Here is a 21,955-nt window from a genome sequence, read left to right on the forward strand (position 1 = left end):
TGGTCAAGGGTATTGCAGTATGATTGACTGCTGACAATGCTGCAGGGTTAAATGCTGGACTTCTCTAGTTACTGAAATGAATCAACAAGCATTATTATGTGCCAGGCTATGTGCCAATTTTAGATTCTAAAGTCTATGATGTACCACAGCCCATATTGTCAATAATTTCCATTAGTGATCAGTGAGTGAATCATCATATTGCTGTTCTCAACCTAATGGTTTGAAATGGTGTATTTGATTGATGGCTTCTCCCTTCATGAGGGCTCACAAGATATAAAAATGCTAATAAACTATGTTTTGGTTTACTTTTGTTATAAAGGTGGTTTTTTCCCCCAAAATGAATATCTTTCTACTTAATAAACTCTAACTCTAATCAAAACAATAAATATATAATCATTAAAACAAACCACAATTTTCAGGAAAACAGTATTAGCATAGGTTTGTTAATAATTTATATGCATTAGCTCTGGTGTGAGTATATAGGTGGCATAATGGATAGAAAACCGAGCCTGGCATCAGGAAGACTAATATTTCTGAGTTCAAACCTGGTGTCAGACATTAGCTGTATGATCTTGGGTAAGTCACTCAACCATGTTTGCCTCAATTTCCTCATCTGTAAAAAAACTGGAGAAAGAAATGGTAAACCACTCCAATATCTTTGCCAAAAACAAAACAAAACAAAACATATTATGGGATCATGGAGAGACAGAGACAAGTGAAAACAACTAAGCAAAAACTCTGATATATATATATATATATATATATATATATATTATGCAGTATCCCAAAAGTCTTAGTATAATTTTAAACTTCAGAAGCTTAAAGTTGCCCTAAGACTTTTAGAATACTCTGAATCTACATACACATATATAATTTTAAAGCTAACATTTATTTTATGCTTTATATGTGTAGTTACATACACACATATAATATTAAAGCTAACATTTATTTTACACTTTATATGTGTATTTACATACACATATATAACATTAAAGCTAACATTTACTTTACCCTTTATATGTTGTAAAAAGCTTTACATGTATCTCACTGATTTACCATAACCATTCTGTGAATTGGATAGTATAGTTATTTTTATTACTTTACAAATGAAACTAGGGTTAAAATGAAATGATATCCAGGATTACCCAGCTCCTCAGAGTCAAAATTTGAATCTGAGCTTTTCTGATTCCATGTCTGGCATGCCATCTATTATGTTACACTACTTATTCATTCAAAAACATGTGCACACACATATACATATGTGAAAATTAATATGAGTCATAGTGTCATGTAGTGAAGAGAGTGCTGAATTTGGAATCAGGAGACCTGCATTTGAATCTCAACTCTGATTTTTTTTATTGTAATATTAAACTTTTCATGTATTTCATGTAACTTCCCTCATCCATCTAAATCTCAGGACAGTGTCTTGCATTTAATAGATACTTAATGAATACATGTTGAATTAAAATTAAAAAAATAATGAGTAGTAAATTTGTATGAAAAAGAACACTGAACAAATTCTAGCTAATTTATTTGTGCTTAGTTTTGAGGAATATTATGAGTTATTTAAGCCTTCTAAGAAACTTTTCTTTTTCATAGTTTAGTGCTATAATCCAAAGAAAAGACAGAGAGGAAACCCTAAAGAGAGAATCGAAATGAAAGACTAACATACAAAAAGCTGTTACTTGTAAGCCTCTAGTTTTGAGACATAGATTATATATATATATATATATATATATATATATTTCATTCTGGTATCTGCACTAGTGCCTGTTTTATGCCTAAGGGCCAATTAAAACAGTCGAAAGCAGTTCCAGGTAGCCCATGGGATGCTGTCAGGTCAACCTGGGGGGGGGGTGATACTCCAAAGAGACAGGTCCTCTTATCATCTATGTCTACTTCAGAATCTCCTTGAGCTGGGATTTTCTCTGCTATAGATAGGTAAAGTCAGACCAAAGTATAAAGGACAGATGTATCTTGGTATGAGAGTTCCTTGGAAGGTCAGTTTCTCTGTTTCAGATAGAACAAGGAAGGGGAGTATATGAACATCAAAGATGATGGGCAGGGAAAGCTTCCATCTCAAGAGAAACTATATTGGAAGAATAGAGCATAATACTAGATTGTTTGTTGAAATCTTTTATTTCATTAAAAATATATATATATCTAGAAAACCTTAGGCAGTTTTAAACTTTAATCACTTGTCCATATGGGGTTTCTTTAGAAACAAATTACAAATACCATACAGTAATCAGAATTCAAAGTTTTTATATATGTTTAACACAATTAAATACTATATATAATGACATTTCTGGGCTTCAAAGTAATAGCCATATTCTAGCAGCATTAGATATATGAAAAGATAAATTGTAGAATCAAATTATAATGTTGAATTCTTAGTTAAGGAATTTGGATTTTATTAGGTAATTAAATAAAATTAAAAAATTAACTTCAGAATGATGCAATCACAGCTATACATTTGGAATCAAACAACAAGCATTTACTTATACCTTATAATTTTATTTTTTTCTTATTTTATGTCTAGTCTCTGCCATACTAATTTCCAATTTTCCCAAAAGTTTTTGTCAAATAGTGAGTTTTTATCCCCAAAGCTGGGGTCTTTGGGTTTGTCAAACATGAGCTTACTATAGTCATTGACTATTTTGTCCTGTGAACCTCACCTATTCCACTGATCTACATTTCTTAGCCAGTACCAAATGGTTTTGATGACTGCTGCTTTATAAAATAGTTTTAGGTCTGGTATAGCTAGGCTACCTTCATTTGCATTTTTTCATTAATTCCCTTGAAATTCTTGACTTATTGTTCTTCCAGATGAACTTTATTTTTTCCAGATTTGTTCAACAAGCATTTACTAAATCCCTACTATGTGCCCAGCACTATTGTAGGCCATGAAGATATAAAGACAAAAATGAAATAATCCTCCACCTTAAAGATCTTACATTCTACTAAGAAATTAATCTGACTCTGATGTGCAGGATGGATTGGAAGGGAATAAAATCAGGAATGAGGATCCTGGAGTAGTGCAGGCAAGAGACAGTGAGGGCTTTGAATAGAACAAAACGAGGTACAGCATATGAGATTCAGGGCAGAGAGATATCCACTAGGTAGGGAGATTGGATATGGGATAGGAGAGAGAAGTCAAATATAACCCCAAATTTGAAGATGGATGATAGAATGCTGTTCTATTAAAAAGAAAAATCAAGAGGAGGAGCAGATTGGGAGTAGGGAAAAGGAGACAATTAAGTTTGGTTTTGAATGTATCAAATTTAATTTTCCACTTGAGTACTACTGACTGATTCTGTAAATTGCATTTTGAATCCTATCTTTACTATAAATGGAGTTTTTCATTTATACTTTGTTACCCCCAAAACTCTAGTTTAAAGTGGGTTCTGTTGTTGATGTAGATGATACCTGTCATTTTTAGATCCATTAATGTATTTCTTCTGTTCATCCCTGAGACTATTCTACCGAATTTACCTTCCTGGACATTACTATCCATTATTACATCTTCGCTTGTCTTCTCCCAGTCTGGAGAAATGTAGGCACTCAGAATACAACATATACACAGATACATAAATACAAGATAATCTGAGGAAGGAAAAAGTAATAGAAACATCAGGAAAGGCTTATTAAAATAGATTTTTGACTTCTCTCTGACCCTCTGAAGCAAGCATATTACATAATCTTTTCAGTTTTCTTAAGGTGTTTTTTTCCCTTCTGATAAAAAAGGGAAAAATTTTGTTTTGTTTTTGTACATGCAAGAGGAAAGTTGCAGAGAAGTCTTAAAAGTCTCACAATCAAAGCTATCCTTCATTAGCATGGAACTGAAAGTATCTTGGTTCTTTGACCTTTTCACTAGCTTTTAAAAAATATTTAAAACCAAATACAAAATAAGAAAAAAACATAGAAAAAGACAGAAAAAGGAAAACAAAATATTGTAATATGGCCAGCAGAACATCAGGAAGGACTGAAAATATGTAACAAATAATTTCCATTTCAAAAAAGCATACATAATAGAAAATATTTTATATTCATGACTGTCCATCTTTGCTTCCTTGTAAGTTATTCTTTTGTTCTGTGCTGTGCATTTTTTGCTTGATTCTTTTTTTCCCCCTTTCATCCTTTCTACTTTTCCCAAGCAGGCTACAGTTAAGTATGAAAGTATACGTACACAAATATACATATTCATATATCTACATACACACACCTACATGCATACATACACACTCATTTATACAAATGCATTTACAGATATGTTTAAAACAATATTAATATTGCTAACATAAAATGTAGATCTCTCGATTGAATCTAAGTTTGATTTTGTCTGAGATCAATGATTATTAGCCTTACTTTTTTCCTTAATAAGTTCTACATTTGATCCTTGTTACAGTGTTATTTCCTATCCCTGCTAATTCTATTTTGACTCTAGTCCTTGCGAGACTTAGAGCTGTGCCAATTATGCCTGCTCAGGCACCGAATAGTAGATAAAGAGTTCCGATGTCTTTATGATTTGTAGAGAAAAGTCATCGAGTAATGAACATAGGTAAAATGGCCAAGGATAACCATTGAACTGTAAATTCAAAGACAGAGATTAGATATCTTTTTTTTTACCAGTGTCGTAAATTGAAGCCAAATGTTAAGGTGCTTAGCTGTTAACTAAGAATTAGGGGGATAGATACCCTCCAGTTTAGAGGCGAAGGCCGTTAACCTCCAGAAATCCCTTTTTTCTCTTTTTCCCTTTTCCCTTCCTCTGTATCCCACTCCCATTAATCTAAAACCCTTTTGTGCCTCACTTTACTTTATTCCTTCACTTATTTCTTTATAGATTTTGGAGTATATATAGGTCTTGTTCCCTATTTAATCTATTCCTAATGTGAGTAGTTTTTTCAAAACTACCAGCCCTCCTTTTCCTTCTAATGCTTCTATATTGGTTCTTCCTCTGCACCTCATAGCATAATTACTATATCTTTTTCTAGACAGTTTTAATTTTTGGAGTCAGATCATACTCAGCTCTGCCCCACTCTTTCTTTTGGACTATGCAATTATTGCTGTCAATCTTAAACATATGGTTTACAATTTCCATGTAAAAAATGATTTATTCTTTGAGCCCCTTGAAATTAACCTTTGATGCTGTCTCTTAACTGTTAAATTTTATGTTGAGTTCCAGTTTACTTGAGACAAAGGCTTGAAAATCTGCAAGTTTGTTGAATGTCCATCCCCTCTCCCCCATTCAATACTATGGTTTGTTTTGCTGGATATGGTATTTTTAGCCAAAGACCTAATTATTTTGATTGTCATATCTATTATTCCAGGACCTGTGGTCTCCAATAAAAATTGTAACAGATAAATCCTATATAATTCTAATTGTAGCTTCAGTGTATTTTGTTTTTTGCTTGTTTTTGTTTCTTGAAGAATTTTCTCTTTGATGTGAGGGTTTCAAAATTTAGCAGTACTATTCCTATGTTTTCTCCTTGTAGCATCTCTTTGAAGTAGTGATCAGTGGATATTTTCCATTTCTACTTTTCCCTTGTATTCTACCATTCAAGATAACTTTCTTTGATTATTTCTTGCATTATTGTGCCAAGGTTCTTTTTTGTTTTCATCACAGCTTTCAGGTAGTTTTTTCTTAAATTTTCTCTTCTTGATCTGTATTCCAGATATTTTTTTAAATAAGATGTTTCACATTCTGTTCTATTTTTTTCATTCTTTATATTTTGCTTCATTCCTTAGTCTCTTATAGCTTCACCAGCTTCCTCCTGCCCAATTCTAATTTTCAAAGTGTTATTTTTGATTTTAAGATTCTGTATTTCCTTTTCTAGTTGGTTTACTTTTTTTCATAATTTCTTGTTTTTCTTGGATGGTACTTATTTTTTTTTAGTTTTTCCTCAATTTCTTTCATATGATTTTTGAAGTCTTTTTTGAGTTCTATAAATTCTATCTGGGAAGATAGCCATTTAACTCCTCTTTGGAGTGGAAGAGGATTTTTTTTTACTTCCCTGTCCTCCTTTGAATTCTGATCTTCCCTATTCCCATAGTAATTTTCAGTGGTTGGGGTCTTTCTTTTTTTCCTGTTCATTTTTTAAAAATGAGAACCATTAGTATAAGCACCTCTAATCCTGAGTGAGGGATGGTGCCTCTACCTTCACTTTAGTTCACCTCTCTAATCTGAAACCCAAACCAGAAATTCCCCCCTTCCTGCAAGTGCAGGGCTGTTTTTACACTCATCTGATCTATTTGTTCCTTTTTACCCAAGGCTATGTCTCAGCAGCACATGTGGGCCTGATATTTCTAATCAGCAGAGGTTCCCTCAGTCTTCCTGGACTCAGACCTCTGAATCCCCACACTGTTTGGGAGGTGAAAGTTCCTGAGGCTCCCTCAGAATACAGCTAGCCCTAGGACTATCAGCTGTTTTTGTAGAAATAGAATGGAGGTATTTACATTTCACACCAGTTATATGGGGTCCTAGGGTCTTTCAGTCTTCTCAGGTTGTTCCTGAAAGACCCCTGTTTCTGTCCCAAGTTTTGTTTTTCACCAATCTATGTTTGCCTTGAGGCAAAATTTTGTTCTGTTTATGAGGGCAATCTGGAGAGCCTGGGATTTTCTGACCTACTCTGACAACTTCCCAGAATCTTTGCTCTATTTCACTAGCTTGTACTGTTTATAGCTGACTCCAGAGAATGTGAGTCCCTATAACCCCTCATATTCCCAGGGTAGTCTCCTAGGTACCTTTTTCCTTCCCTAAAGTATTCTTTATTCTAGGCTCTCAACCCATGCCCTTCCCCTTTCTCTCTTGGGGTAGATTCTGTAGCTAAAACAGGTAATAATGATCTGCACTGAGTTCACAAAGAACTCTTGTAAGATACGCTTTACACACTTGAGGAAACTCTTGTTTGACTAGAGTATCTTATTACTTTGCAGAGCAAAGTCTTTTAAAGCTATTTCTTGGTACTGTGTATGAGTTGTGTGTATATATATACATATACATATGTAAGGAAAAATTAAGAAAGTAATTATTTTTTGTTCAGATATTTATACAATCTGAGCTTGTTTCCTTACTTGTAAATGATGAGGGTTGAATGAATTAGATTAATAGCCTCTAAACCTTTGATCTTGTGCTGCTAGAATATTTGCTATCAGCAAACAACAAGTATATTAATAATTATACTTGGACACACCCACTTTAGAGACTATTGAACTAGATGATCTCTAAGAATCTATCCAGTTCTGTAGGTAGGAGTAGATAGTTTGGTTTATTAAGCAGATTTCTCCATTTTACTGAAATATTATGATAATACTATTCACTAAATCCAATTTCCACTGAATCCAAGATCATTTTGATCCAGCTAAGGATCCACATAGACTTCTGCTCCCTCTGACCATGTTTCTAAGAAATCACAACCATCCTGAGATTTTCCAGGACCTAAGGACCTTGGGAAGATGGTATCCTTTCTTCCCTGCCTCCTTTCCCCTGATAAAAAAGAAAAAAGAACCAGATCAAACCAAGCCTCGCAAGGAGCTATTTCTAGGGCACAAAGATGATGCAAATAAATGTCATTTCTTCTTAACTCTTCCAGCCCTTTATACTTCACTCAGCACATTACAAGTTGCTTTAGTTACTAATGTTCTTGTACTTCTTGAAGACAGAGACATTAATCTCATTTCATCTAAACTTCTCCTCTAGTACCTGAGTTCCCAATGGACTTAGATTATTTGTTTGGAACATCTGCTTGTGGCTCCCAAAATAATCGAATCCTCAATTTTATTCAGACTTCTAAATGGTGGGGTCTATTTGTGGCCCAATCATTCAATTCAATTAAATAACCACAATTAACTAAGTGTCTGCTCCCAACAGACTACTGAATTAAGGCTCAAAATTTGTTTTTTGTCTCTAGTAAGTCTGTGAGACTTCAGGTAAATCATTTAACCTCTCTGTACATGTCTGAAAGGAAGGAGTTGAACCAATATCCTCTAAGCAGACTGGACCCAAGAGGAAGATCCCTACCATTTCTATAATGTAAGATATCCCTACCCTATCTAGAGTAGGAATATCAAAGACTTAAAATCCATAAACTTGGAAAAAAAACCTATTTTGTTTATATAATCAGTTATATATAACATGTATAGGTATAATACAATAATATATGACATATGAAATGTTATATGCAATATTATTATATTGATATGTTAAATTATAATAATATTATTTACAATTATATATACAATTAGCTTCCATTGTAATCTTATTTTAAAACCATTATTTTGAAGAGTCTCATAGGGGTTTACTAGACCGCCAAAAGAGGCCCATGACACACAAGGTGAATAACCTCTGTGAATCTAAGCTCTCAAACTAAGCTCCTGTAAAGTTTCCCGCTCTCACAAGGAAAGGGGTGAAGGAGGCAGCCCCATCTCTGGCATGACAACGTGAGCGAGAGCACGAGGCAAGGCTGCCCTCTAGTGGGACATCATTAGCATCTGCGCCCCACACCTGGATTCTCCCCCCCGTATATGGAGAGGGCCAAAAGTTTGCTTTTTCCCCAGAGCCTGTGCAGTTCATTCGGAGAATTGCCTGATTCTCGCACCCTCTGCGAGAGCACTGAAGGGAGGACCGTGCTTTTCCAGGATATTTCAAATATCCCTCCCACTCTGGGAATCTTAGTTATTATGTGAGAAAGGAAGAGTATTAGGTTTTCCCTTTGGTTTTTCTCCTTTTCTTGTCCCTTCCGCAATGGGATCTTTTCTAGAACCGAAAGGACTTCTTTTTCTGTCTTTTCTAGACATAGCTATCTTAGAAGGTGGGAGCTTGAATCAGTCACCAGGCACCGGTGGAAAAAAGATGGGAGAAACCTCCAATCACGAAGCTGAATCCCGCTTCCTCTTCTTTTCCCTCCGCCCCAACTCTTCGGTTTCCATGGGGACCGCTTGATGCAGAGCGTTCTAGCCCCACCCCGCTCTCTGCCAGCTGTGGATGTGAACGTTCCACCCCTCTCTCTCCTCCAAACAACAGAGGAGCTGGATTCAGTTGCCCAGGTAGGAGAGTGGGGTGCAATACCTGGGGGTTGGGGAGAATCAGCCTAAGTGATGGTGTAAAAGTTTTGAATTCTTTGGTTCCATGCTGGACTTGAAGTTAGGAAGAGTCGAGTTTAAATATGAATGTAAAAACTTATTAGCTATATGACCCTTTGCAGGTCCCTTAATTATTTATCTGACTGCTTCATATGCAAAATGGGGATCATAATAGCACTCATCTCCAAGATAGTTGTGAGAATTAAATGAGGTGACATTTGTACAGCGCTTTACAAAGCAAAGCACTATAGAAGTATTATTATTATTAATTATTATTAATTTTAGTGCCTTCTGGGATTTATACTTAAATTTGGCTAAGTTTTGGAAATATCTAAATCTGTATCTAACACACAAATATAAGCTTTAATAGCTTAAACCTTCACTAAGACTTTTGGAACTACATATTCAAACAAACACATACTTGCATACCTGTCTATGAAAATATGTCTGTCTCTCTAACTACAGATAGTTCTTTTATCATAAGTTTACATGCCCCATTTAGGACTTTCACAGAATCTCAAATACTGTCTCTACTTGCTTTCTGACCATAGGTAAATTAGGTAACTTCTTAATAAGATGGGGTTAATAACCTTTTCACTGCTTATCCCCACAGGATTTTTGGTGAGGAAAGCACTTGGAAAACATTTAGGCATTATGTAAATATGAGTTATCCCTAGGTCTCACTTTGATATAAAGGCAATACTGGGTCTCCCAAGATTATGGAATAGTGAAATGCAGATCCTAGAAAGTCTTAAAAGCTTGGTATTTAGGCTAATGACAATAAACATTTATTAGGTACTTGGATTCTATGCTAGGCATATGCTAAGATTAAAAAAAGAAACAATAGTTGGTCTCATTCTATGGAGAAAGATATAGACTTACTCCCAAGTCAGTATATAAAAATATAAAGAAAGTAAATACAGGGTAATTTTGGGACAGATGGCACTAGAAGTTAGGGCAATCAGGAAAGTTTCCTGTAGAAGGTAGTGTTTGAGTTCAGTCTTTGAGGTAGTGTATATTTTAGACATGGGGATGAAAGGTTGGGGAGACATATTGTACAAAATCATAGAGACTAAATACAGAAATCTTTATATAAAGAACAAAAAAGACCAGTTTAGGTGGACAATAGTATTCCAGAAGGGAAATAATGTGAAACGAGACTGGAGAAAATTATGTTGGGGAAGAGTTGCAAAGAACTTTGTGATAGACTGATAGTGGTAGAGAGTTGGAATTGCCAATAAGCATTTGGTACAGTGGCTGGAGCACCAGCCCTGGAGTTAGGAGGGACATGAGTTTAATTCTAACCTCAAACACTAGCTGTATGATCTTGGGTAAGTCACATATCTTTTTGCCTCAATTTCCTCATCCATAAAATGAATTGGAGAAGGGAATGGTAAACTTCTCCAGTATCTTTGCTAAGAAAATCTCAAAGGGGTCACGGAGAATTGAACATGACTAAAACAAGTAGCAACAAATATTTGCATTGTTCTTAGGGCCAATAAATTGGACATTAGGTGATTAGTTTTTCTGGCCGCAGAAACTTTTGAAATTATTTTCTAAGGCATTGAGAGGTTTGGTGGAGGAGATACCCACACTCAGACAATCACTAATGCATCTTTTAAGGTATTTAAGTTGAAGTATTACAGCCATGACATTAATAATCCTCGTCCACAGTAAAAGTTGGTATTATATCCCTCTTTTCATTGGGGAAACTATGGGTATGGAATGTTACATACATTATCAGAAGCTATAGGTATTGGTTTTGGTTAATGGTTTCTTTGTCAAAAAAGGAGCATCAATGTCAGATCTAGATATTAATAAAATCTAGAATTAATTGATCTAAAAACAAAGACATTAATACAGCTTGGGAAAATGATAGGCATGTATATGGTACTTCAAGTGTTGCAGGATGTTTGGATGATCTCATTTGTGTATTTTAACACTTTTTTGAGGTTGATAAGTAAAGTATTATCATTTCTATTGTATAGCTGAGGTTAGATGACTTTCTCAAGATACATAGTTAATAAGGGACAAGCAGGATTCCAGTCCAGGCTTCTCCTGACTTCAAGTCTCTTGTTCTTTCTTTTAGACCAAAGTTTCTTAAATTGTGGATCATGACCCCATGTGAGGTTACATAACTGAATGTAGGAGTCATGAAAGTATGATTTATTATCACTACATGTTTGATTTGCATACCTATATACCCAGGATCATGTAAAAATTTCTCAAGTGAAAAGGATTTTATTGAGTGGAAAAAAATACATAAGAAGCCCTGTTCTAGACCACATTGTCTTTCCTCTGCAGAGAAGTGCTTTAGTAATCTAACTTTGTTCCAAATACATGTCATGGAAGAGAGAACACAGGATAAAATTTTGCTCTAAAAAGAACTCACTCAATTTAAGACCAGAGTAGGATGATGATTTCCAGCAACTGTGTTTTTAATCTTCTTTCTTTGATTGTTCAGGCTTGTATTTGTTCTATATATAATATCAGTGAAAGCTATATGACCTTGAAGGTTGCTGCAACTGGGCAAATTTTGGGGGAAATTAGGTAAGTATGTTGTAATTCCACTTGAAAATATGAGACATGCACTCAATTAATGGCACTAGACATTGTGGAAATACTACCAGAATTCTGCTGGAAATCTTCTGTTGTAATTTTATACCTGTAAATGAGAAGGAAGGAGGTCATGGTAGACCCTTTAAACTTTTTTTAGAGTTCATTATCTGCAGTAATTGTGATCACCAAGATGGGATTCATATTTTTAATTGATGCATGTATCAAGCAAGATATAGTAATATTAAATGGTCACCAAATCACTCTTTCCTCATGTTCATATCAGAGTCATTTTTTCCTTTAAGATTCAACTTTGAGCACCATTATCTGCATGCAGATTTTCCTTATTCCTTTTTATATGCCTTCCTTCTTGAACTATCTTGTATTTGATTATTTTGTATATATTATATTTACATTAACTTTGTGTTTAGGTCATATCTATCTATTTTACATGTGTCCATTTTCTTTCCCATTTTTGTTAAGCTCCTTGCTCTGTACTTGTATCTCCAATTCCTAGCATCCAGGAGAAGCTTAATGAACTTGTTGAACAATGAACTTGTTGGTTCATTGACAAATTATTTTTAGCAATAGAGATTCAGGAGCTACTCTAGCCTCAAATAGTATATGACTGGCATTTGTCCAGGATCATCTAGCAAGTAAATGCTTAAGAGGTAAGATCTTGCTAACTCTAAGATCAGGACTAAAGAAAGCCACTATACCTCTCCCCACTGAATCATCCCCATCCTATTGATGTGACTTAGCTGCTTAGAAACACTGGAAGCAGGCTTGTTAGGAAAGGACAAATTGCTTTTCATAGGGTTAGATAGTCATCTTGTGATGCTACAGGATAGTGGACTTACTTTTACCCAGCAGCTATGGACCAGGAGGCAACTGAGTAGGTTTAATAATGATCATTCTTAGCTTGAGCAGGAGGGTTGCTTAGATTGCTGAAGATTGTCTAATATTTGCTGATGGTTAATAATGTTGTTCATGGGTCTAGGGGGAAAAGCACTAAGTCTGGAATTAAAGGATTCGAATTTAAGCTTAGATGATTATTTCATGTGTGATCTTGGACAAGATATTCAATCTCCTTGAGTCTCAGTTTCCTTATGTGTAAAATGAGGGGATCTCTGAGATTTGACTTCATGTTCTAGATCTATGATACAAACTTCTACAAGTCATTGATATACTTTCCCCATTCTGGCTAAAGTATTACATGGCCCCTAAAAGGCATTTGGGATGGGGGAATTGTCTTGATTTCAGAATAACCAAGGGAAAAAAACTAGTATTATCCCTTTCAAGTAAATAATGGCACTCAATATTTCATGTTGTTGTTTTTCCTTTTTCACTAGGTAGTGTAGTAGTAGTAGGCTCTATTACTGGCTCTGGAATCAGGAAACTTGAGTTTAAATCTTACTTGTGGCATTTAGTCCTTATGTGGCCTCAGGCAAATTACTGAAGCTCTCTTTTGGGCTTGTTTCCTCCATTATAAAATAAAGAGCTTAGATTAAATGACCTCTGAGGTTTCTTTCAGCGTTAAATCTAGGATCTTTTTTGGAAAACTTTTGGCATGAATTTAACTATTCCTTAGTTCAAGGGTTGACAAATTACAGCCCTTGGGTAAACTTTAACCATATATATGCAGGGATATATATGTGTATGAGTATGTATATGTGTGTGTATACATTTGTCTATATGTATGTTTATATATGTATGCATGTACATATATGTTGGTCTACTCTTGTATTGGCAATAATACAATAGCTAATGTTTCTCTAGCATTTTGAGTTTTGTAAAACACATTTCATGTGCTGTATTTTTTGATATTTATAATAGGTAAATAATGAGTACTTATTACAGATATTATCATATCAAATTATCATAATTTTACAACTGAGGAAACTGAGACTTAGATTCTGGGATTTGTTCATGGTTACATAATTAGGAAATGTTAGGAGTAAGATTTAAACCTATATATTCCTAATTCTGAGTGTGTCATCAAGTTTGTCACTCATTCTAAGTTTTTTTAGGAAGGAGAAGAAAGTCACTGATATCCCTTCCTCTTCCCAGAAAGGGAGACAGAGATAGACAGAGACAGAAAGAGAGGGAGAAACATTAAAAGAGAGAGACATACAGACAGGCATATAGACAGAGAGACAGAGAACACGAATAATAAGAAGAACAAGGATGACATTGATTTGTTATAGGCTCACAGTTTATGTTTAGGGCTATTTGTCCAGAGGTGGTTCTTTGTCCTTCCCTTATTGTGATCTACTCATAGCAAACACTCAGAAAGCAATAAAAGCCAGCTTATCTTTATTTGGAGATTAAAAAACTATTATAAAAGTACAGACAGCAAATAAACACATCTGGGATAAGCAACACCAATTTACCAGAGAAGATGAAATTGTGGGAGGGGTAAGAAGTGAAAAGGGGACAAATTCACTACATCTTAGTAACAGCTAGACAATAAAAATTCTGTCCCAGCACATAACTCCTTAAGCAGCTCAGTGAGTTAGACATGGCTTTTTATCTGCTCTTATGTTCAATTCAGGGTAGTATGTTCAATCAGCTGGCCACTAGCACTGACATGCATCTGTACCATTTGGCTCCTCAGTCCCTGGCTCCTCTTTTTCCTATCAAGCTCCAAATTTATTTTCTTTTGGTCCTTCCTTCCAGCTTTAGGACTTTCTCATGGATAAATTGAACTAAGTAATTGGTGATAAGTGGTATATTGGGGCACAGGATAGGAAGAAATTGAAGAGGTGATTTTAACAATGAAAACTCATAAACCAGATCTGTGACACTCCTTCAGTCATCCAATTAATGCATTTTTTGAATCTTCACATTTTAAAGCCTAATTACTAGCCCTTGAATATGAAGGAGGGGGAAGTGAGGTATAGGAGTGTGGGAACAGGAACCACAATTATTTTTACAACATCTTGATTGACTAAAAATGTAGAAATACCCAAACCATCCCATGGCCCAATATTAAAAATTCCTAGCCCCTAACAAAGACTTAATAAAGCTGATGATCTCATCCACTGTTGTAACAGTTATTTGCTGTCATTGGATAATGCAGTTTTGTCTAAAAAGGACTTCTTTCATATTTATAAAAATATTTGATCACTTTTCTTATCCTGTGCCCTTGAACAGTCACTGTTTTCTCATTCTAATAATCCAGCATATCCATTGTCCTTTTTCTCTAGGTTGCTCCCCATCTTTTCCTATCTCTCCCTTTTCTATAAAATGCACTACTTATCTATACTAAATGGCTGCAAAGTGTTGTGTATTGGCTGTGTACTATAAGCAAGGTCTGAAAGGTTATAAAAACTAAATCTATGTCCTTGGGAGATGAAACTGATATCAGCATGATACCAGTCTTTCTTAGCATACTTATTATTTATTTATTTATTATTATTTATATTATTTATACATTTATAAATATATAAATATATATTTATATATTATTATTTATATTATTATTATTATTTATTTATTTTATTTATTTATTTTTATTTTTAATTTGGCTTCCTGTCTTTGACTCACGGTCAAATTGATGAATATGTTTTCCCCAAGAGGTCCTATTTCTCTCAGTGAAGAGAATACCCCAGTTAGGGGTGGTGGTAATCAAAATAAATATTTGACAGAATCCTTTCCCTCAAAGAATTTGCAATTTACTTGAAGAGTCAAGACATATGAAGAGTTAACTATGGATAAAAGGGAATAATAATAGCCCTCTGGTAAGTCCCAGATATATCAAACTGATGCTAAACCTGATGTAGGAATGTCTCAGAGGCCTGTAAAATTTGTTACAAAATGAAATAATGGAGAGAATTCTCTCTGTCAAATATTTTATGAAAAATTTTTTTGAGAGGATAAATTTGCGTTTGTCATTGTAACCAACTCTTAGCGTCATGAATTGAAGCTTTGTGTTTAAATGGTTGAGATGGGGTTCAGCATTGGAGGACTTTGGATTATGTATCCTTTTAGGATTTTAGCCAGGTACGAGAAAATTCAGACCATGTTGAGACTTCTTCAGATATGAGTAAAAAAGTTTCTCAGCAGCCATGTGGGTATTCAACCAACTTAAATATAAGGCAGCTTTTATTTCACCTGCTAGAAAATGCAAAAAGACAAGACAAAACAAACCATTTACATTAGGATAGATATATGATATTTTGAGAGGCAATTGAGGCTAAGTGACTTGCCCAGGGTCACACAGTTAGGAAGTGTTAAGTGTCTGAGGCTGGATTTGAAATCAGGTCCTCCTGACTCTAGGACCAGTGCTCTATTCACTGTGCAATCTTGCTGCCCATATATATATATATATATATATATATATATATACACACAGATATGTATATATATATATATATATATATGTGTGTGTGTGTGTGTGTGTGTATTTTTTTAAAGAGCAGAAATCACCCATCAAACTCATCACTCCTGAGTAGAACCCCTCTTGATCATGCCCTCTCCACCATGATACAGTATTCTAAATATTAAATATTAATATTTTAATATTAAGCATTCTAAACATTAATATTCTATTATTAAAGTATTCTAAAACTATTAAATAACAGTCTAATTCATCAGATTTTTTAGGGGAAATTGTCTCTCTAGCTTTCTGATAAAAATGTAATTTTTTTAAAAATTAAAAAGGAGTATTTTTTATTTACCAGAAACATAATGTACACTAAAGAGCCAACAGGAATTCAGACATTTACATGTGGTCTTTCATAAATGCCCAGACCTAAAATTTTAAAAAATTAGCATTAAAAATTTCTAATTAGTTCATATTCTCACTGGGGAATTTGGGGACTCCTAAACATGTTTAGCTTTTTTGCTGTACTATGAGTTATTTTAGATCAAAAATCACTTTTCCTTCCATTTATACTCTTCCTTCTGTGTATCCTTAAGCAAAATCACTCTATTTCTACTATATTCATTTTGCTTATTTTCCCCTTTTGCATTGTGATTCTTTTTTCTACCCTTTCTTTAGGGTTCTGTGCCAACTCTAAATTTAGAATCTTATGGTCCTGTGACTTGTGATTGCACTGATGTAGGTACCTACTGTGACCTCTTCTCTCTTTTCCTGATTTCTGCTTTGCTCAGGCCTTCAGGAAGCTAAAATAGCTCAGACAACCGAGTGAAATAACCCAGAGATCTTTCTGTTATTGAGACATATCTCATTTAAGCCTGTAGATGGCAATTGTAGACTGCAGTCTAAGGTAGGATGAGTGAAGATTAGATTTCCTTATATTTTTCAGTGGCTTGCAGCTAGCTCCTGATGGAACAATGATGTACTGTCAGGAAGGAAATGTTGGCATTAAATAAAGAACAAGATATAGACTTTATTAAACAAACATCTGTTTATAGTGACACTGCCAGTCTGTACAATGTTCTTAAATGGGTGCGAAGCAAATTTTAAGAATGTTGGTTTTTCTGTTTTCCCTCATGTGTTTTCTTTCTCATTGGCAGGACAGCTTGTTTATGTTTGAATTAATTTCTTGTCAATTTTAGATCTAAAAACAAAACTTGAGCTACTGATTATTCTGACACAAAATTTGCAACAGAATAGGCAGGAAAAAAAGCAAAAACTTGCCGAGGAATGTTGATGAGATGGGACCTTATTTAGTTTGCTTAACCAAGTTCTCGGTTCAAGTTATGCTGGTGACACATAATTGTTGACATTGGACAAGTATCTTTAAAAAGACGATAATTTACAGAGGTATTACTAATCTGCATTGACAGAATAAATGCCTGTAACTGCCCACATCAGGGAAATCATAGGTTGTGGGAACATAAACAAAGATGGCAGATTTAGAGATCATAGATTTGGTTCAAAGATTTAAACATCTTAGATTTGGAGCTGTAAAAAATTTAAGCCTATGGAGTCCAGCTCTCTCATTTTAGAGATGAGGAAACTGAACATGGAGCAGTTAAGTAACTTGTTGAGGATCACATAGCTAGTAAATATGTGAAACAGAATTTGAGCCTAGTTCTGCCTTACTCCAAATACTACACACAAAAAATGTTTCATAGGGCTAATTTGCTTCATGATTTCTAAAGCCAGTGGTATATTCCTTCCCTAAAACTAGCCCTCTCTAGAAGTGTATCTAGGTGGCTATATGCTTATCTCTTAGTGTATTAAAGGGCTCTAGGAGCGTGTATAAACAAACTATCCAGAAAGTGAGGAAAAATTGATTCAAGATGGTGTTCAAAGGGAAGAGAAAGAGGAAAAAGTGGTCCAAACCTTGATAAAGGAGTGAGTTCACTTCAAGTAGAGATGGCAAATTGTCTCAATTAGAAGTAGGATTCTAAGGTGTCAGGTAGTTACTTTCTACAAAACATAAAGATAGCTTTTCTTGATAGTTTTATATGTAGAAGTGGGCAGGACTTTAAAACTGTTGAGAATAACTACTTTAGCACAGAGCTGGCTTTAGGAAACCAAGAATGGACAATTGCTTGAGATCAAAATATTGATTATCTATTATGCATGGCATTGTCCTAGGACTTGCAGGAATATAAGTCAATCAATTAACAAATATATTTTGAATGTCAACTGTGTGCTCAGCATGGTGGTAGGTCCTGGAGAAGATAAAAATAAAATGTTCTGACTCAGCTTTTGACAGAGTAGCTAAGCAAGGGGAGAAAATGAATAGGTAATGTAAAACTTGTCTGGAGAAAGTCTGAATTTTTATTAAATGTCCTATGGGGCACAGTTTAAAGATGACATTGTCATGTGTTTCTGATGTCAAGGGTATATTAGCAAACTGTGCTTGGTGACTTCCTTGCCTACTCCATAAGTGCTGGAATGAAACCGATTTGACTACCTCACTTCCTAACTTGAAAGTAGACAATGGCTTCCTATTGACATCCTGCCTCCAAGATAAAATACAATATCATCAGCTTGGCATTAAAATGCCTCATAGTATAGTTCCTGTCTACCTCTCCAGCCTTATTATGTTACTCCCCTTCATGTATTTTCTGTTTCAGACTAACCAGCCTGCTATCTGTTCACTGAATGCAATCTCTTTCCTCTTTATCTTGGTACAAATGGTTCTCCAGTGAAATTCATTTCCTTCTCACCTCTGCCTCATCATCTTGAGAGTTTCTTTGAAAGCACATTGTGGCCAGTGATGCCCCAGATGCTAGTCTTTTATTCCTCTTGAAATTACTCTGTGTTAATTTGTATGTATTTCTAATTCACTTATCTCTGTGCATGCTTTATTCCTTTAGTTGAGTACAAGATATTTGAGGGCTCAGGATAGCTTTTTGTCTTTCTATCATTGATGACAAGCATAGTGCTTTGAACGTGGTAGGTCCTTAATAAATGTTGCTGAATTGAACTGCAGGAAATCCTTGAAAAGAAATTTGGTGTCTTTATTTAAAACTATTCCTGGGTTTTCTATGTATTAAATGAGCATAGGCCACTATAAAAGTCAGAGTTGCCCTTTTATTGTTTGGTGACCAAGAACCATATCTTGACTAAATGTAATTAAATCCAGATGGTAAAGTTTTTCCTTTTCTTGTTCCACAGCTCATTAGTTGCTTTGTTCTTGTGTTACAAAACCGCTCTAACGGGTTTATCAGAATGATAGTTCAATTCCAGCCTGAGCAATTCTTTCTTTGCAGATAAAAGATTGACCAGTTACGGGTTTGAAAGTTTCTGCCTTTTTGTTTGCAGATGGATTATTTATCCAGAAAAACAAGAGCATGGCAATCCTGTGACTATGATGCTGAGAGAGACTCCCCTCGAACCTGTGAGCTGAAACTTTTGCGGGCTAGGCGAGTGGCTTACTATGAAAGCACTGGGATCCTTAAGACTAGTTCTCCTGGAAATGATAATAAATCATCACTAAAAGATTCCCCAAGAGCTCCTTTGGGTTTCAAAACAAACCTTTCAAAAAGTCAGACTTCCCCTTGGAGAGGTCGTCAGAAGTTACCTTATTCTGCAGTCAGTGAGGATGTGAATACGTGTCAGCAATTTCCCAAAGTGTCTGGTGACAAAAACAAAGACACAGAGATGGTGGGCCAGCAAGTCCAGAGCGAAGGCAGGAGAAACAGTTGCCCTTCTGAATTAGATCTTTCCTTGCTTGATAATGTGTTGGTTCCAGAAACGCAGAAACTGAGGCATGTGATAAATTGGGCCCAGAGGTTTCTGACCAAGTGCCATGAAGGTCAAGAGCTGAAGAATCCTCAAGAGAATCCACCCTTTACTTCATCTTTGCTCAACCAAAGCAAAAAAATACAAGATTGTTGTCAAGACACCTCTGTGAGCTCCTGCCGTCCTCCCTCACAGTCCAGAAATGATCACTCATGGATACACACAAATTCTCAAAACAGTGTCAGCTTTTCTTCAGTCCCTACAAGGAATTTATCAAGGCCATGTTTTTCTCTGGATCTTTTAAGTTCTTTTGAGGGGACAAGGATTCCTGGAAATCAGTCTAGTGGATCGCAGGAAGTTCTATTTCAGAAGGAGAAAAGACACCCATTGTCACCGGTTGTTGGTTTAAGGCAGCCTAGTCTTGTTCAATCAACAAGTGCCAGACCTGAAAATGCATCTTCTCAACATCAGAGTGATCCACGAGAGACAGACAACCTTTCTGAGATAGGCAGCATTCAGCCACAGCCCAAATGCAGCTGTGAAAAGAGTCTTTTTGAGAAAACCAATGAGAATTGGCATGAAAATGGTTACTTTTGGGCTCCACTAACAGACAGCTCTGAAGATGAAGATATAGATGAATATGAGGAAAACTGGAGAACTTTTACAAAAGGTATTCAGCTTAGAGACTCTAAAGAGATTTCAGGAATTTCCCTGTCTCCCAGAAGGTCCCCTATGTTGAAAGGCAATATTTTCTCCAGACGGGAGGCTGATGTCAATGAAAAATCCAAAGATGCAACTGTAAGGGAATCTAGGGATTTTACATCTAGGATTAAAGCTGATGGCCCTTGGGATACCAGGAGCTCAATCCATATCAGCAAAATGTCACTCAATCAATTTGACTCTTCTGTTCATGAGTTTGGGATGAGAAAAGGAGAACCACTCACTCGGGAATTAGATTTTGTGGTCTCCCTAACGGACCTCAGCTATAAAAGTGGATTGTTACCTGAGTGTGGGAAGGAGTCAGAAAAGACTTTTATTGGTCAAACAGTAAGAGGAAGTCAGGAAGTGAGTGTTAACAGTGGATTTGATGTTGATAAAAGCAAAATCAGTGAGAGAGGTCAAAGACAAATTAATGAAATGTGCCAGGGGAATGATTCAGTTATTCAGATTTCTAAACCTCAACTGAATTCATTAGAAGATACCTCAGAAAATGTTACTTTTAAGGGGTGTTCTGACTGTGCTTCAGAATCTGAGCTCACCTCGGGCCACCACTGTGTAATGTGCCACAATATAAGAGTTGAGCTGCCATCCTCAACAGGAATAGACTGGAACATCACAAAGACACCCGAAGTGATTGCTAAGGAGATGCTATGTGAGAGTAAGGAAAAGTTTTTCTCAAGTTACCCTGTCTCCACAGACTTGCTTGAAACTATGTCAGAGGACTCCTCCTTGTATGGGCAAGCAGGTGGTGGTGGTGGTGGCGATGGCTGTAGCTTCTCTTGCGATGATGCTCTGTCAGAAAAATCAGAACAGAGAGCCAGTGTGTTGGAGACATACTTTTTTTACTTGCATCACCTGAACAAAATAAGGGGTTATAATTCAGAAGAAGGACCCTCATCTTTCCCCAACCACTGGACTGGGTTTTTGGAAAACAAGGTCAGAAAAGGAGATCCAGAGAAGAAAGACATTGGTGAAGTCAGCTCCAATGACAAGAGCAGTATATTTCAAGCTGGTGATCACAGAGAAACTGCTGAGCCAGGACAGAAAAATACCGAGCCTGACCCTGTTGAAGAAGAAACTACTGAAGAACAACTCTTTCCAAAGTCTTTGAGCAATCTTATTAAGGAGTCAAAGCTTTGCCCAAAAGGTCTCTTTATGAAAAAATTGATTTATGTTTGCTAATTCTAGCACCTATTTTGGTAGAGTAGGAATCCTTTAGCTAATTAAAAACAATCTAGAAGATTACTATACTATTTCCTCTGTGTAATATATATATTTCAACTATTTGTTTTACAATGAGTCTGATGATTCTATTCATTTTGCTATCTAGTGGTTTATATGTAAATCAGCATTTTTGTGTGCCTTTCATCTAAAATACATTTTAATAACTGAGCCCTGGAAAATGGTGCACATCTTCCTAATTCAGAGAGCACTGTAGATTGAAATTGATTAAATCATTCTGACTTCATAGAAAAAATAAAACTC

At 35.5% G+C, this 21,955-nt stretch overlaps 1 protein-coding gene across 1 annotated transcript in view; it reads left to right on the top strand.

The window, feature by feature from the left end:
* The first annotated feature begins 19,330 nt into the window (after nucleotides 1-19,330).
* LOC116420465 overlaps nucleotides 19,331-21,955 on the top strand; it is a 181,700-nt gene continuing 179,075 nt past the window's right edge. The window contains exon 1 of the mRNA XM_031945481.1: nucleotides 19,331-21,617. Coding sequence (XP_031801341.1) covers nucleotides 19,331-21,617 — 2,287 coding nt within the window. The remainder of the gene's footprint in view (nucleotides 21,618-21,955) is intronic.

This window comes from Sarcophilus harrisii, chromosome 1 (genome assembly GCF_902635505.1).
Source record: "Sarcophilus harrisii chromosome 1, mSarHar1.11, whole genome shotgun sequence".
Classification (NCBI taxonomy): domain Eukaryota; kingdom Metazoa; phylum Chordata; class Mammalia; order Dasyuromorphia; family Dasyuridae; genus Sarcophilus; species Sarcophilus harrisii.